Source organism: Antedon mediterranea, chromosome 6 (genome assembly GCF_964355755.1).
Source record: "Antedon mediterranea chromosome 6, ecAntMedi1.1, whole genome shotgun sequence".
NCBI lineage: Eukaryota > Metazoa > Echinodermata > Crinoidea > Comatulida > Antedonidae > Antedon > Antedon mediterranea.
This window is the reverse complement of record NC_092675.1, coordinates 3,269,018-3,287,038: the sequence shown is the minus strand read 5'-3', so window position 1 is coordinate 3,287,038 and position 18,021 is coordinate 3,269,018. Positions and strand designations below refer to the sequence as shown.

The following is an 18,021-nucleotide window of genomic DNA, read 5'->3' as shown; positions in this document are numbered from 1 at the left end:
GAAAAGAATTTTTTTTAAATTTTAGTGAAAACAGGTTTAAGTACAACAAATGTTATACTTTGAATGTTATTAGAGTCTCTTTTGTAAATACCTGTTGCTTGCTTTTAATGTATCAATTTTAGCAATAATTGCTATCACTTAGTTCTATTTCTTTAAAAAAATATTGTTTTAAATTATACACCATCGAACGTTGCATGTGTCCGCTTCATGCCTCTAAAGCTTGGTTCCCACTAGAACGTAAACGCAACGCAAGCGTTTTAACCAATGACATGCAAAGTTATAGACAGTTAGCAATCACAAGCGAATAAGCCATCGCTTGTGATGTGATTGTTCAATTCACTTGCGTTGCGTTACGTCCTTGTGTTGCGTCGCTAGTGGGAACCACGCTTTATAGGAATAATTATCATTCTGGTTATACAATGTTATAATTAAAACTAAATATACTTTATTAAAGTTTATTATTATAGTGTTATCGTTTTAAGACAATCCGAGGTCTGTATATTCATTTCAATCTTTGTTCTAATCTATAGATTAGCAGAAGTTGAACATTGTTGTCCTCCTTTGTAAACGAAAGAGGACGATAGACGAAAAGGAATCGGTAATTTGCATAAAATATTGATCTGCGCATGCGTATAAGCTAGGAAATAACCATCACGCTGTATTATTACCGTCCCTTTGTTACCGTCCCGGTGCGAACGCTTACCAATAATGCTTGACTGTATATCGTCAATTGTTAAATCAACAAAAACGCGACATTTCTGAGAAAAATACAGAAATGTAATTGTAAGCCTACTCTCTACTGGTCAGTGTTATTTTATTTTGTTTTGTTTTTTTTCAAAATGATGGACCGAAGGTTAAATCGACCAATTTGTTATCATTGTTATTTATGCGTAATTTATTAATTATCGTAAAATTATTAGCGGTAGGCCTATAAAACATGAAAAAATGCATTTAAAAAGAATAAATTAATTTATATTTATTTACAATTGTTTGTGTTTTTATTATTGCATTTTTGCCATATTATGGTAATTATTCTTAGAACAGAAAAGCATTAATGGCACAAACTACCATCTGTCCTTAATTTTTGCATATCATATCACTGGCCACACTGTTGTCGCAAAGTAATAAACATGGCAGGACGTTGGTTTGGACGTTTAGCTTTAGTAACTGGTGCATCTGTAGGGATTGGCGCTGCTATAGCAAGAAAGTTAGTTATACATGGCATGACTGTAGTAGGGTGTGCTAACAATGGTATCGATAAAGTCAAGGTAGGGTATCATGTGCCAAAATCGTCTACAATACTGTCCTAAGTCGTAAGCTTGACTAATTTCATCCAGATAGATTTTGTTTTCAAAATTTTTGATGGTGAACATAAAAAATATCTATATATCACAATATGTTTATTAAACCAAATGTACAGGTAAATGCATCTAAGTAGTCATTTTAATTATTTCATTAATAATTTTCACCAACATATGGACAGAATGAACAGATTTCACCAATGTAACAGCCGGTAAGGATTGTTGAGATCTACCAATCAGAACCTAGCATCGCGGCATTGCAACGTACGGGGCGCCATTTGGGACATGTATAATGTTAAAATGCAGCCATTGTGTAAACACCATTTTTACCTTGCAGAAATTCTGTAGTTCGAAAAGAAATTATGTTCATGTAATTTGAAGGCCTATTTTTAAATAATTCTGTAGACAGAATTGTTTTTAGAAGAAATTCTGTGTTTTTATTTACAAAAGCCATCATTATTAAGGCAATTGCAGACGAAATGAAACCACATGCTCCTGGTGTACTCCATCCAATAAAATGTGACGTCAGTAAAGAGGACGAAATAACTGATATGTTCTCCGAGATCAAGGAGAAATTTGGTGGAGTTGATGTTTGTGTTAACAATGCTGGTATTTTGGTCGAGAGTAGTGCCCTTACGTCTGGAAAAACAGAATATTGGCGGTATATGCTTGAAGTAAGTCTTTCATATTACCGCCTTGAGCACTTTTAGTGGATATGTGCGCTATATAAGTTGTTATATTATTATTTGTGAATGATACCAATTATTTTTATTTTTCAGTAGGCCTATATGCCCTCTGCAGTTGTCATTTAAAGGCCTAAATTAATATGACAAGTAATAGAAAAGTAAATTCACATTGGGAGGGTCACTGAATATCACGTGACGAAATACTATGGTATATCCATTCAATATACTACGAACATTATTACTGTTTTTACTTTAGATCAACGTTATGGCTCTTGCCATCTGTACAAGAGAGTCTATTTATCAAATGACAGAGAGAGGCATAGACGACGGTCACATATTTCACATTAACAGGTATGCGTAAGTACAGGCAGGCAAACAAACATGTAGGCCTAAACTTGCCCCAAGTCTCTGTAGTTATTTCGAGGTTTTTCGATGTTTGTTTAAACCTGAAATCGGGCCTGGTTCAAGTAGTATACGTATGAAACGCCATATTGTGCCAAACTATTTATCTTTTTACTAATATTAAATCAAAACCCCGCCTAGAACCCAGACTAATGTAGGCTCTACAGTATATCATATCTAAAATGCTGGTCTTCCGGTACCGGTACGGTATCTGCAATTGCTCTAGACACTAAACTCTTTGACTCACTTTGTGCCATTATTACTTAGCATTATAACCCTATGTCATCAAGATTAGAATAAAAATCTTTCCTGGTCAGACATTCCAACCAATTGTTAATTAAAACTATATTTTGAATTTATAGTTTAAGTGGACATCGAGTATTTGGTTCAGGATTTTACGCTGGAACAAAGCACATGGTTACAGCCATGACGGAAGGACTTCGCCAAGAACTACGTGAAAAGAAATCTAACATTAGAGTCACGGTGAGTTTGTGTTGAACAGGCTCACGTCTATAAAAATAATTATCTCCATCAATTCGTATTTCATTGTCAAGTTTATTTGTATCAATGACATTTTCAATAACATATTGAGCTAGAAAATGTCATTTTTGTGTAGAGCATTTCTCCGGGAATAGTAAGAACAGAGTTTGCAATCAGAACACATGGGGACGAAGAAGGGAATGAAATATACAACCAAATGAAGGTAATGCCAATTACTTCCAGATTGACTATGAAAGGACTGAACTACTGTATTTATTTTTGTGCAGCGAACATAGGCCTATCATGTCGTAACGTATCGCTTAACTTTTTAGAATCTTGAAGCTGACGATATCGCAAACTCGTTGGTTCATGCTTTACATGCTCCATCTTATTGTCAGGTATTTATGTCCACTTATATAGGACCTACACCGATTTCATATACTCATAGGCCTAGAATAAAAGGTGAACTTCAAGTCAGCTGTAGGCCTACTGCTGCTAAAGCTATCCTTGTAAAACAACGTTGAATAAATAAATAAATAAATGGATAAACTGTTAAAGTGGAGTCTGGGGTAAGCTGAGCCAGTTTATGATTCACTATAATAAGTAACAGCTACACATTATTTTCCTAAAAAATGTTTATTTACTAACATTTCAATTCAAATGTCCCTGTAGTTTTAGGTTGACCATCATACAAAAACATTTTCTAAGAATTACCGAGTTTTCAAAATCCTGCTGTCTTGCAATTATGCATAATGTCAGCCAGGTCTAATCGTAAGATTATAAAGATAGCACTGTAGTTTTAATTATTCAAGCGTGCGGATCCCCATAACAAACCATACTGGCTCATTTTATTACCTCTACCTCCCAACAGACAGATTGTAGAATTATGATATTACGGTAGGCCTACGATTTATTTTAAAGAAACGCGCTGTTTCCCACCAACAACCACAACCAATGTAACAATATGTTTTTTCTTTCTTTTTTATACAGATTCATGACATTCTTATACGACCAATAGAACAAGAAAGATGAGCTCAATACCAACATGAAAACATTATTAGTAACATATTAAATATCTCTTTGCACAATATTAAATAGGTTTAATCGTAAACTGTATGCCTGTACCTATGTGTTTTATACGGGTTCGTGTACGCTCTGTAAAATGTAGGCCTTCATTTATGTTGTTTAATGGAATGTATTACAGATATTTGTATATATTTCAGATTTTTATGTTCACAAATGGTATTACATATTATCTACCATACACCCACCAACTTATTTTGCACTTTTTTTAAACCAGATTTGAGTCGAGCAGCATAAACCTATAAATTAGTCAAGTTTACAAAATCCCAAAACTGTCAACCTTAGTAATATAGCTTTCACGTGTGATATAGTTTCCTAATGATTCCGTCCTCTTGAATATAAGTGCCTACTGCGGAAAACCATGCCTGTATAGGCCTATCCGAGTTCTCAATGACGTACGTCAAATCTGTGATTACACAATTCAACCGGTCTGCTCTTTCTAAAAGAGGGCGACATTCACGTTTTCTATGTTCTCGTAAGACCGTCAATAACGTTGACAAATTCACGTATTTTCTAAATTAATACCGGCCAGACTTCTTATTACATAAATTATCAAAACATTCATTTAAGCATGTAATTAAAACAGACAGAAATCTATGCTATGGCCTCGACGCCTCTAATTGAAGGCTATTGGTATTATAAGAAATCAATGGAAGACAAGAGAGAGTTATGAAAACCAGAATCAACAGATACTACTGCAGTTATTAGACCTCATTTCACACACAGTCATGGTGGCACTTCTGGTGGTACTTTTAAGATGTTTTAAATCGGACTTTAATACATTGTATTTAGTTCTATTGCATTTTACTTGGTTCTCTGTAGGTAAGTACCGTAATTTATTATTAATTGATTTAGTGATATCTGAAAATTGGTTGTTCCACTAACGGAAGTGGTGGATAGTCACTACTATAACTAATCCATACATCATTGTAATTGAAAGCCTTAAAAGGACGCCACCTATTCAAAATGTTAAAACTGTAAGTCAATATAGTCTGTTTATGTTTCACTTTATTTAGAATCTGTAGTTTCAACTTGAGAATATTTTGGTTTACCTAAAACCCATGGGACTAAATTATTTAAAAGTTTTTGTTGATGATTAGATTTAAATCATTGCTGAAAAATTCCTTCCAAGACTTCTTCTATATTAAATGTTTCTTCCAGGTATGGGCCTACTTTTAAACATACCGCATTTATTCGAATACATGAAACAAAAATATTTTAACAAATTATTAAGTAATATCAAGAAGTGATAAAATATAGCAAACATTGTATCAAATTGCTTGATAAATTGTAGTTCATGCTGATCAATCAATAAATTCTCCTACAAATATAAATGTGTTGTAAGAAAATATAGTGTATATAGTGCATGTGGTGGGGAGTTTATTCGAGAAAATAATTTTTTTGTACCGTACTGTATATAATTGTCATAAATTTTAAGCTGAGTATTCTGACGTAAGAGTTATAGAGATTCAAAGTTTTTTTGGCAAACAAATAAAATGAAATTAAATAAATAAACGCCCGGGGAGTTTATTCGAGGGGACGTTTATTCCTAATGATGTTCTATGGGGGCGTTTATTCGAGGGAGGCGTTTATTCCTAATGATGTTCTATGGGGGCGTTTATTCGAGGGGACGTTTATTCCTAATGATGTTCTATGGGGGCGTTTATTCGAGGGAGGCGTTTATTCCTAATGATGTTCTATGGGGGAGTTTATTCGAGGGAGGCGTTTATTCCTAATGATGTTCTATGGGGGCGTTTATTCGAGGGGGCGTTTATTCATATAATGATGTTCTATAGGGGAGTTTATTCGAGGGAGGTGTTTATTCCTAATGATGTTCTATGGGGGCATTTATTCAAGGGGGCGTTTATTCCTAATGATGTTCTATGGGGCGTTTATTCGAGGGGGCGTTTATTCGAGGGAGCGTTTATTCCTAATGATGTTCTATGGGAGAGTTTATTCGAGGGAGGCGTTCAAATAAATTGTATTTCATCTAAAAGCTTTATTATCCACAATCACGAGACAAGAAGACATTGCAACCAAGGAAACAAAGACAAAGACAAGAGCACCGAGCATCTAATTTGCAAAATAAACACACCTGAAGCAAATTATAGATTTTTTTACATTATTACCCAATATATACTTAACAATGATGTCTGTTTCCCGGTTCACTTTTTATAAATAAAATTAGATCTTGTTTCAATGGTGGTATAATAAATCAAAAACTAACATTTTATTTAAAATTAAAAAGTATGACTTTATATCTCCACATTTTCATATAATTTGTCTTGATATCATGCAAATAGTTATCTTTTATTATGTTATTCCAATATGTAATTCCAAATAATTGTTCTTATTTATTTAAACAAAAACGCGATTTGTAAAACTATTACTATGACAACAAAGGCTGAATTGCATTAATAATTTTAAAACAAAAAGGACAGGGGAAAAAATGGAGACAAATAAACAATAATAATATACCGTATGGTATATATTTACTTTTTGTCTGTTTTTGTCGTTGGAAGTATAACTACTGGGAGCAGAATATTTTGGAATACTATTTCAATAATGGTTATAAATAATTAAAATATATATATTCTAAAGGACATTCTAATAATTCTAGGCATTTTAAACCAGTAAGTACTTTTAGTTTGATCAGGGAAGAGTGGAATTTGTTCTTCCCGGTTTAAAGTACATATACATTATGGAATATTATTCAACGATGTTTATGATAAAGTTTATAGTTTATGATTATTGAAAATATGATATTCTGAAGGACATATGCTGAAACTTTATATGATACTTATTCCCCATTTAATAATGTATTGCTAAATACTGTTGTGAAAACTTAAAACACCTTACCTACATACTATAAAATATCTCATCAACCAAAATCAATTGTCATTTGATATTCATAATTGATTGTATAATCGCCGAAAAAAGTATGGTATTAAGATTTAAAGTTGGAATATTGCTCAAGTGGTTGTCAAGAGGCTGGACTGACACGCCCTAATGCGGCGACAAGATTTAACGTTGATTAAATAGAAAGCCATAAGCGTGCCTTGATTATGTGACACGTGACTCGCATTGACCACTTGAAAGGATTAATGGATATTGAACCAACTCTTAGATAATTCATTGTTTAGAGCTGTCTACCAATAACAATCAATGGCTATCTATTTTCCAGATTGTTATTATAACCTGTATACATCTTTGGTTTGTTATTTAAACGCGAGTCGTCGATAAGTGTATGATGATTTAATAATGGTTATAACTCTCTTTAGCACCAAATACACTTGTCACAATGTTGCTCTTAAATGTTGTTGTTGTGTATTTATACATCATTAGGCAGCTAAACCATTAGCAATTCCATTAATGCTAAGCCCACAACTCACATCTTTGTATTTCGGTAAAAAATTGTTGATAGTACTTTTATAATATAATAGATTGTGAAGTTAAAAAAATAATAATACATATTTCAATATTTCTTAATCATCATTTACCTAAAATAAATACTTTATCATTCGTAATTCATTTCTAGATATATTGATTAGAAGTTGATATTTCATTATTGTGTACTTCCACAGATGCTATAAATGACTTTGAAGAAGCTAGGCTGGTGGATCGGTTACTGGATGGGTATAGTAAGGACGTTCGTCCCGTTCAAAACTATGCCAAGACAATTCACTTGGAAATGTCCCTCACGGTCGTTCAGCTCGTAGATATGGTAGGTGGTGATTGGTTAAATCAATCACGTGGATGGTGGATTGTTGATGATTGGTTGGGTTGTTCACTCGCTTGTTTGCACATAGGATCACCTGGTTGGTGGTCATTTTGACGCGTTAGCTTTTCTTATTGGTCAATAGTTTATATTCTAGGCACGTACCTTTATTAAATATTAAACGTGACACAACAATTCTACAGTCGAAATTAAAACAATATGAATCAATTTAGTTTATTTCTAGCGTAATGCAATCATTTTGGTAGTCGATTTTTTTCTTCAAGATATTAGGTTTCTATTTCATTTAAATTTATGAACAAAATGGAATGATACAGCATGATATAGCATGATACAGCATGATATAGCATGATACAGCATGATATAGCATCTATAACATTAATGTAAGTTATTGTTTTTATTCAGGATGAGTTGAACCAAATAATGACAACAAATGTATGGTTTAATAAGGTGAGTATCGAAAGTTGTGCGTCAACTTACACATTAGCAGTTAAGCGTGGTTCCCACTAGCGACGCAACGTAACGCAATCTACGCAACGTATGCAAATGCCCTTCTAATAATTGTCTTTCCCCCCGCCTGCGTGAAATTAAACCTGCAATGTTTGCAGAACTATTGCGTCGTCGGTTCCCATTTTTGATTACGCAATACAACACTTTAGGTCGATACGTCGATGCCTGGCGTTCTAGTGGGAACCACGCTTAACGAATGTTGGAATACAAAGGTCATTGTAAACATTTATTAAATTTGGTGGACAAATAGGCAGAATTGTATAGGCCTTCAATCCCTTATGTACTGCTACAAAGATTAGTGTGAACGCAAGCCACGAGAGTAAAAGAAACCCATACACATACTCAACACCAATATACACAATCATGTTTTGTATATCAATTTTAAAATTCAATGGAAATTGTAGACCAAACAATCCTCTTAACGCCGTGCAATCCCTCGCGTGGCACTCAACGACCTTCCATTAATAGACCAAAATTAATACGATGAATTATGATTTATAAGAACATAGATATTTATCGTGAGCGATCATCATCCAGGCAAGTTTTAGTTCCCACTTATGACAAATCATAACAACGATTGATTGATATTTAAAAGACGTTGATTGAATTTTTGATGCCATCATCGAATTTTGCAATGTTTGAATCTTCAGTTAAATATTACCTCGAAGGTTAGCGTTCTTTTGAATTGGATATCTATATCGTAATAACGCACCAAGGCCACAATTTAAATTAATCAGATAAACTGAAAACTCTGCTATCAAAAGTGCCTGCCTCTCGAATATTGATCACTAAATAGTTATTAATCGTGTAACGTCATTATTGATAAACCAAGACATAAACAAGGCGTATTTGATGGTGATTAAATCGTCTTTATGGTTTTTCAATTTATTTTATGGACGTAATAGTTTCCTCGTCAATTTTTTATATTGCCTTATAGAATTAATGCATAAATCCATCATATAATGATATGTAGATATTAATTTAGTAAGAACTGATAACAATATTAAACATTTAGATAATCTATCACAGCACTTTAACCCTTTCAAAGCACTCATTATTAAATGTTTTTATGAATTCATTTTGTTAATAGAAATGGACTGATTATTTTTTAACATGGAATCCAGAAGAGTTCGACAATATTACAACCACTGTGATTGATTCGTCTTTAATATGGCTCCCTGATATTACTATGTACAATAAGTAAGTATAAGTAAAACACATCGATATATATATTTTTGTTATTAGTCTTCTTTAAAGAGGGTAATCCAGAATCAGTGATATCACTGCTTTCCACTGGGACCCTCTAATCACTATAATACATAAAGGTTAGACTACAAACAAAACGATCGCACACATATGAAAATAATATTAATAGAATACTATTGTAGTAATTGCGATTTTTATGAAGCTATGGAGTACTTCTACCGTGTTGAAATAATAAAATAGCTCGTATGTGTGTTTGGGACGCTGACTTATGTACTGCAGTGACAAACAAGGAAGGGGAGGTTGGGCCACATCACATAGCAAAGAAAATGAAAGATATCGACAGTTTACTCTCATACAGAATGCATGTCAACCTCTGTTTGGTTCGATATTAAATTACAAATAATGTATTCAACAAAAAGAGTTTGTTACAGTGACCATGTCATGTTGTTTTACCATAATGTTTAAACAATACGTGTCAATCGTTTACATTTTAGTGCAAATGAAGATTTCACCAACGGCATAATGAAGACCAAAGCAAGCATTTCGTTTGACGGTACCGTACAGTGGGACACGCCGGCCATTCTCAAGAGCACGTGCCAACTTGACCCACTTTTCTTTCCGTTTGACCAACAAAATTGCACGTTAACATTCGGTTCATTTATATACCACGAGAACCAACTTAACATCACGTGTCCGGACAAAGAAGGTGATACAACATCTTTCCAGACCAATGGAGAATGGACACTGGTCAGTGCACCAATTGTCCGCGATGTTGAGTATTACCCATGCTGTCCTGAGTTCCAGTACCGGTATCCTTCGCTTCATTTCCAAGTGATTCTAAGACGCCAACCACTATTCTTTTTATTAAATTTAATCTTCCCTTGTATCTTAATCTCCGCTCTGGTGCTCTTTGGGTTTTACCTGCCGTCAGACGCCGGAGAGAAAGTCACCCTTACAATCACCATCATGTTGGCTCTGAATGTGTTTCTGCTTCTAGTCGCAGAAACTATGCCACCAACTTCCAAGGTTGTGCCACTCATAGGTAAGTCGACCGGCTGTCTTTTCAGCTATTTATTATCTAATATATGATTTACGTCAGGTAGCAATTGCGTAAAGGTAATAATAATATTAATATTGTTAACCTAGCCTATATTTTGAATGAGGAAGATTTTATGATAACACACAGGTGTAGGAAAGATCATGCGTGTCTGTACGAGTTTGATTAATATACAAAATGCATATCTTATAATACACACAAATAGCATACTGTCTATATGTACCTGGAATTATAATACTTCACATGAAAAAATGTTTATCACTATGGACATGAAACTTGTATGTATCATTACTGTCTTTTAAAAAGAGGTGTCTGCTGGCCACAAATGTGGGAAATTGTAATAGTACCAATAGATAGATATGTTAGTTCCAAACAATGACGTAGAAAAGTTATTTTAGTTTACTTTTAATATCCCTTGGAAGACCCTACATAATGAATGCAGAATGAATAGAATGTGTATTTTTGGAGACTATACAGTACATCTACGTGTAATTGCAGTCCAGTACCAGAATGGCCTTATTGATGATTCAGATAATTGGACAATTGACTTACAACAACAGCCCCTCCCCACCTCTCCATGCATAAGTATTTACTAATGTATTAATAAATAGAGGTTAAGCAGGATTCCAACGTAACCCATAATGTCTTTTATTTACAGGACAGTATTTCATTTTAAACATTATCTTGGTTGGCATCTGTACGGCAACCACAGTAATCATACTTGGTATTCATCACCACGGAAGCAGCACCAAAGTTCCAAAATGGCTGCACACACTTGTACTGGTCAAACTCGCTAATTTACTGAACATGGATAATGGTGTCGCGAAGTTATCTAAACAAACGAAAGACAACTCGCATTCGTCAGTTTCAGAGCAGCAGGAACAAGTAGACAACCAAGGGGTTGATAATCCTGTGTTTGAACATGACAATGGCGGGGTTCTCATCACAGAAGCAGACATGAACACCTCGCCGTCAACCGATAGCTTCGGATCGTCGTCAGAACATGAACATTCATTTGGCATGTTCGAAAAGTACATACAGAACATGACGAAATGTGTCTTTTCTATTGGTGGTTTGATTCGTGCGGATGTTGAAAGAAAACAGCGAGTCACCGAATGGATGGAAGTTGCCACGATTCTTGATAGATTTTTTATGATTTTATTTGGTATCGTGCAATTATTGATTACCGTTATAACACTGTCTTTAGCTGCCGTTAATAAATCTGTTATGTAATGTGTTCATGACAACGTAACCACCATCCTATGTATGCTTATGATACACTTTCCGTAATATTTTAACGTCACTGATGTACACTTATATTTGTTAGTACTAATGAATCTCTTGGATTGTGCATTGTGGTTTCCTGTTCCGTAAAAAGACGTCTGAGAAGAATACGTTAATCTTTTTAATGCATAATTTAATTCCGATTTCATGAAAATCAAACTTTACCCATAGCGCGCCCTCTATATCGTCACACAATGTAGCTCTCGGTGCATTTACACATGTAGCGAACTAATTTCAACCAACTAAATAACATGTGCTTTTGATTGCCTGAATAAATATGATTTACGTGGTGAATATTCATCCGATTGTAATGCATTAAGATAGTGTTGCCCTAACATTAAAATCTCAAGCAGATTTTTACAATAGGGTTCATTTATTCCACACAAGAACACATTTTTCCACAAAATATGCACCCATCGTTCGACATAACATAGGCTAGTATAAGCATGCTTATCATCACTTTTGCTACTGGAGGATTATTCTACACACGGGCCTGAAACTTATACCCCCTATCGTAATGCATTACGCTATATACCGACATACAAGATATATTGTTAAATTGAATAGTGTAGTAGTGACAGTGTATATATTTGTTATGGTTTGCCGAAATAAAAAATACTAACATAGTAAATAAATTGTATTGAAAAAACCAAAGTATGTATAGTCACTATAATATCTCTATAGTCTGTTAAAACGAATAGGTACGTGAAACAAGGTACCCGAAAGTATCCATGTGCCCATGTGTAATATGCAAATGAGGTTGAAATATTTTTAACTCCTACCACTTCCAGACATGGACTGTCCGGATTATAAAGGTATGTAACGGAGTCATTCATTTAAATCAAACCACTGGTTACTTAATGGGTTGAGTTTTAGACAACCTCTCAGCCTTGGAATTACAATGTAGCTAGGAATTAATGTGGCTAGGAATTAATGTAGAATAATGTGGCCGATTTAGAGTCTCTTACTGAGGCTCGTTGTCTTGTGTGAGCGATGTGCGGGTAACTAGCTCTGGTCGAATAAAAGAATGCTCAGGCCTACATTTCGGTATGTGTGTGAGCGTACGTGATAGATTATTAGGCCTAGAAAATTTTAATTGGTAAAACGTGTTTTTTTGCATTGAAAGTTCCCACCCTTTGATGATGTTCTATGTTTAAAGATGTATTGTCCCTTGAAACACAAAAAAATGAAGGTCAAAATATTCTAAATTTAAATTGGCCATATCAAAGTAATATTACAGTTATTCACTTTAAGTTGAAAGTTCGAGCCAAAAGCAACAAGTTTACGTAATTAACAGGTAAATTAGTTTGATTACATTTCGTCTGGAAAATCGTCGCGAGCGAAAGTAAACAAAGATTTCAAACCACGAGTACGCATTATGCATATGCTAATTAGGATTGTTTACAACTCGTCACGGCAGAAAAGGTATTTTCACACAGATCATGAGGAAGTTTATGATTATGCATACAGAGTTATGGGGTATGTTTTGATCGAAAACTTTGACTGGAAGTCAGAGTTATTTTTTAAACAAAAAAACGTCTGTATTTCAGTTAAATGATTTTTTTTTTCGACAAATTTTTGGTGATAGTTAATAACTATTATGATACTTCAAAATGACCCACCTTTTTTCGAAATCTGTTATTTTTTATTTTTTTGGAATTAGTCAAAGGGACAATACATCTTTAAATTATTGTTTTGAATTTATCGATTTTTCGTGATATAAAATGACACAGCATATCTTGCTAATTTGCAGTCTATAAAGTCCGCCCTCTAGAATGTTATTAGTTTCTGACTGTTCCCTGCATGCTAATCGTCTTCAACTGAATGTGCACAGTGGCCACTTAGGAAGAAGTATCAACTTAATTCCGGATGCTAATACCCACCCATGCACCTCAGCGGTACACTTTGCCTTCTCGCCGGGCAGCCGGCATCTAGCACTGCGTAAAAACACGGCTAGGAATTTAGATGATAGCTTGGGTTCACTTTTCGTAAGTTGCGGTATCTGTTGACGAATGACCACCCTGCTTTTATTGTCATTCTAGATCAAACTATGGCAAACATTGACTTGTAGAATTAGGTAAAACACTTTAAATTGATTATTCCCCATTTTGGTTGATTCGTCATCAAATCTGTCATGAAGTTGTGAGCTCTTCCTAGTTGATCAATTAAGACATGTTTTTTCTGACAAACAAGCTACTATTATTAAAATGAGAAGCATTGAGCAGGTTTCGTCTTTGCTTTATTTTGAATTAGATAATTATTATATATGTACGAGATGTATGAAATGAAATAACTTTAACAAAAGAAATTGCATTTTATTTGTCAGGCATTTGTATGATTTTTTTTAATTTTTTTTTAATGCGCCTTGAGCACTCTTGAGTGGTATGTGCGCTATTAAAATCCTGTTATTATTATTATTATTCACAAACCGTAACGATTTAGTTGCACATGGCTTTATATACGATATGATATACTGTTGAAATAGTACTGATTCGCAAGTAAAACTGTACAGTAATATGGTTATGGCTCCCGTCATTTTTTAACTGAATACTGATTCGTCGGGTTGTTTTGTGTTTGTCGTATCGGTCAAAATCTATGTCTTTCAGTCGTGTTCCACCTCATCTGATCGGATATGCCCAGAAGCCAGAGGGCTAGAATTTCGTCAATATGATTCAATTTTGAAAGCAAATTGAATCGGCCTACCTTTGAGTAGATTTTTTACAATGTTTATTTTGTAAATTTGCAACGAAAATACATTGGCATGTTTTAATCTTGGAAATTGGAAACAAATGATAGAAGTAAGTGGAAGAAGATTGCTTCGGGGCGCAAACAGTCGGATATCCCGATGCTGAACTGTTGGCATTAGGGTCAGGTGTCAGATGTTATACTAACGCGCTATCCAGCGTGAGGTCATACCGTCACATCTTTCCACGTGATCTAGCACCCAGCAGACGATAAAACAAAGATTCATTTGTAAACAGTAAACATGTCAAAATAATCAATGAAGCAATTAAACGAGACAGTTTTTTTTTTTAAATAAATTTAATTATAAATTTATTTTATTTTATTAAACCCATTTTTAGATGAACTGTTTGATTTTTTCCAGTCAAAGATGGGAATATTAGTCTTCCGTGTTTAATATCATAGCGTATTTCACAAAAACCATATTTTAAATTTTGGCGGGAGCATATAAAAGAACAACGTTAGTTTAATTTGGGACAAAAATTGCAATGGCCTAACGGCCAATCAATTGGTTTACATTTGTAAGCATAATTGAATTAGTGTTAATAAATAAAAGTCTAATTCATGATTTACTTTCGTAACCCTGACATGAATTTCAATAAAATAATTTCCTTATAACTGAGATCAATGCATAACACATACAACTTTGTCACGTTCTGTTTGTGTAGCCCTGGGGACATTTTGTCATGTGCTGGAGGATGGGTACCGAAAAGCTACCATACTGTGCAAAACTTCTTAGGGGGCGCTCTGCCTTACCGCTTATAATGACTTGTTGACAAAGCCCCTGTGCAACCTTTTGCAGCCTTATAAAAAATAGAATGTAAAATGAAACCAAATAAAAACATATTGAAATGGCTATTATAATAATTAAATGAAACAAAATATTCACTGACTCCCGGAACGTGCAATACACTGTGGAAGAACGTGAACAGACCACCATAACATTTAGCCAAGATGCTCGGGGAGTTCCCAAACATCAAGCCGCTCCACTAAGACATATTTTATGTGGATCGTATTTTGTTTAATTTAATATGATGTCAAAACTAACGAGTCACTAAGATGGGTCGTAGGTAAAACCTGTAGTCGGGTATATCCAACTGGTTTCATTGTGCAGGTTACACAGAATGCGGTGGGTTGCATTTTGTAAATTTGCACGATAGATTTGTCATTTTAATATTGGATTAGCTTTGAAGATGGCAGGGTGCGCAAAGGCCAGGGTGGTTAAACAAACATTTGATAAAATTTAAATGATAAAAAGCTAGTGTCACCTGTTGATTGTTATTAATTTAAAAGAAATCCTCATAAAATTCCAATCCATCTCATCGCTGTTACTGAAATAAGTTTGTTTCGTTATTTATTTAAATCTATTTGCCCCTGGTATGGAAAGAAGTAGGCTACGGAATTTAATCCTGCCTATCATGTGTCATTATCATTTTTTAATCTTTTAAATTCATAAAAAAAAAACATAATTTAAAATTAAAGTGAGCTGATACATTTAAAAAAAAAAGGAAAAACTTCTTGGTTTAGCTTCAAGTTTAAGTATTATAGTATAAAATTTAAATTTCTTTTAGAACAACCAAAAAATGATATAAGCGAACTTACAGTACGTTTCGAAACCTATCAGGTTTCATTCTCAACTGGCGTTGTTTATCCCATGACGACGATGGGTTGGTATAGCGCCACCAATAGGTATAATACAACGTTTATTGACTTTATATGTCTATATTGAGAACATTTTTTAAATGCATTACGATACTATTATTATAAAGTTAATTATGACCATATTGATAATAAATATAATTATACAAATTACTCATTTTTAGTCGCGTGCAACGAGACTCTACAGCTCACTATGTCGGTCGCTCGGTTGGTCGGTAAACACTAACTTGAGCACGCGACTGCAGCCATGTATATGGCCTTGTTGGTATTCATACAGTATGAAATTGGGTAACCCCACCTTGTAGTACATACTATATAGCTATATTTATATATTGTAAAATATTTGGTTCTGATTATTCTCTGCTATTGATTGTTTTTAATAGTGTCAAGCATTATTGTTATTGTAAAAAGAAACATTTTAATGATTGTTACTTTGCTTGATAATGCGTGCGATAAAACTTCAGACTTATTTTCTAGAAAACAAATCAGTTATAACGATTTCAAAATAATTTCCATCGTAAGATACTTATCAACACACTTCAAACATAATTTTCTGAACAGCCTTAAAATATTTAGAAAGGTGACGTAAAAATAACCCACTCAACCTATCTTAACGCGCGTTTAACATGCGTGCTCGATGCTGATTAGCAGCTATGTATTGCTGCTGCAAATCACGCAACAATTTGGCGATTTAATAATCTTGTGGCAGTTGTACTTGTATTTTGTACAGATTTCTGATGATCATAATAATGTTTGAATTCATTTTCTCAAGGTTGTTTTTCAATCTATAATTTCCTCTTGAAAATATGACAAAGTAATTGTTTGTAAGAATAAATAAATTCCATTGTTAAACATTGTATTTTAAAAAGTATGGATTGTAGCATAGCATTGTATTATTTAATTATTTTAGGAATTATAGATATTATATTGTATTTTTTAATTTAACGAAATTAATAATTATCATTATGTTGTTATTCCGTTGTTAGCATCATTATATACTATAAATTTTACAATTTTACAAATCAAAATGATTTGAAATTGTTATGATAGAAGTATTATAATCGGTAATAAATATATACGCAAAAAGTAAAGTAAATACAGATGAGAGAACATTATTTTATTTACAATTAAATAGTCATTTAACTATTGATACATTCTGAAAGAATATTCAGTTATCGCTATATATTATCATACATAATTATTATTAATACAAAATGTTAAGATACATAACAAATTGATGTGAAAAAATGGCACCCTTTTTTTATTATATAACAAAATTACGGTACATCTCCAAACTTTTAGTTTTAAAAACGATTGATGTAATATGATACGCTATCAGGATAATATTAACTCTCTTTTCTGGTTTCTAGAATTAAATCTAAATTTGTATAGAACAGCGCCATCTTCGAGGTTACATTAAAGTACTGCAGTAAACTTCAAACATTTTCCCCATTTACACAATATACACGTCTGTAGAATACAGTACGTTTATTTTTGCAATTCAAGCTGAATTGAATCTGAAAAAAAAATCCACACGCATGCTCCAAGCAATTTAAATAACGAAACCCATGTATATATATTTCAAAGAATTCAATGTTGTATTATACAATGAAAAATAATGTTTTTGATTTTCTAATTGGTATATATATATTTATATATATATAAACACAACAGGCATAGAAATAAATTCCAAACCGCCCGGTGATACACTGAAAATTATTTAATTAATTTTAATTTTATTTATATATATATATATATATATATATATAATTGTTCTTTATTAATGCTTTTAGAAAAACATTAGCTAAAATTAGCTGTCTATTATTACTTTAAAAATAGGTGTCACATCGTTTATCAATATAACAAATATGTCAT

The 18,021-nt window shown here is 33.4% G+C and overlaps 2 protein-coding genes across 3 annotated transcripts; both read left to right on the top strand.

Moving 5' to 3' along the window:
- Positions 1-241: 241 nt before the first annotated feature.
- On the top strand, positions 242-4,138 carry LOC140051447 (dehydrogenase/reductase SDR family member 11-like). Of its 2 annotated transcripts, none has more exons than XM_072096668.1 (7): positions 242-802; positions 1,766-1,975; positions 2,244-2,338; positions 2,752-2,872; positions 3,006-3,092; positions 3,202-3,267; positions 3,860-4,138. In XM_072096668.1, exons 2-7 carry the CDS (start codon positions 1,781-1,783, stop codon positions 3,899-3,901), a joined length of 606 nt encoding a protein of 201 aa, XP_071952769.1. In that variant the 5' UTR covers positions 242-802; positions 1,766-1,780; the 3' UTR covers positions 3,902-4,138. The 2 variants fall into 2 exon arrangements, with proteins under 2 accessions (XP_071952769.1, XP_071952768.1); XM_072096667.1 differs by lacking the exon at positions 242-802 and adding an exon at positions 993-1,268.
- Positions 4,139-4,680: 542 nt separating this feature from the next.
- Positions 4,681-12,313, top strand: LOC140051831 (neuronal acetylcholine receptor subunit alpha-10-like). Its single transcript, XM_072097153.1, has 6 exons — positions 4,681-4,774; positions 7,537-7,676; positions 8,094-8,138; positions 9,289-9,398; positions 9,899-10,446; positions 11,120-12,313. Exons 1-6 carry the CDS (start codon positions 4,681-4,683, stop codon positions 11,692-11,694), a joined length of 1,512 nt encoding a protein of 503 aa, XP_071953254.1. The 3' UTR covers positions 11,695-12,313.
- The last annotated feature ends 5,708 nt before the right edge of the window (positions 12,314-18,021 follow it).

What these genes read in the sequence shown, in the direction of transcription:
- LOC140051447 (XM_072096667.1), top strand. Translation starts at nt 1,131, where the DNA reads ATGGCAGGACGTTGGTTTGGACGTTTAGCTTTAGTAACTGGTGCATCT. An exon ending in ATGGTATCGATAAAGTCAAG is followed by an intron (nt 1,269 to 1,765) that starts GTAGGGTATCAT and finishes ATCATTATTAAG; the next exon opens with GCAATTGCAGACGAAATGAA. An exon ending in ATTGGCGGTATATGCTTGAA is followed by an intron (nt 1,976 to 2,243) that starts GTAAGTCTTTCA and finishes TTTTTACTTTAG; the next exon opens with ATCAACGTTATGGCTCTTGC.
- LOC140051831 (XM_072097153.1), top strand. Translation starts at nt 4,681, where the DNA reads ATGGTGGCACTTCTGGTGGTACTTTTAAGATGTTTTAAATCGGACTTT. An exon ending in TCGTTCAGCTCGTAGATATG is followed by an intron (nt 7,677 to 8,093) that starts GTAGGTGGTGAT and finishes GTTTTTATTCAG; the next exon opens with GATGAGTTGAACCAAATAAT. An exon ending in CAAATGTATGGTTTAATAAG is followed by an intron (nt 8,139 to 9,288) that starts GTGAGTATCGAA and finishes TTTTGTTAATAG; the next exon opens with AAATGGACTGATTATTTTTT.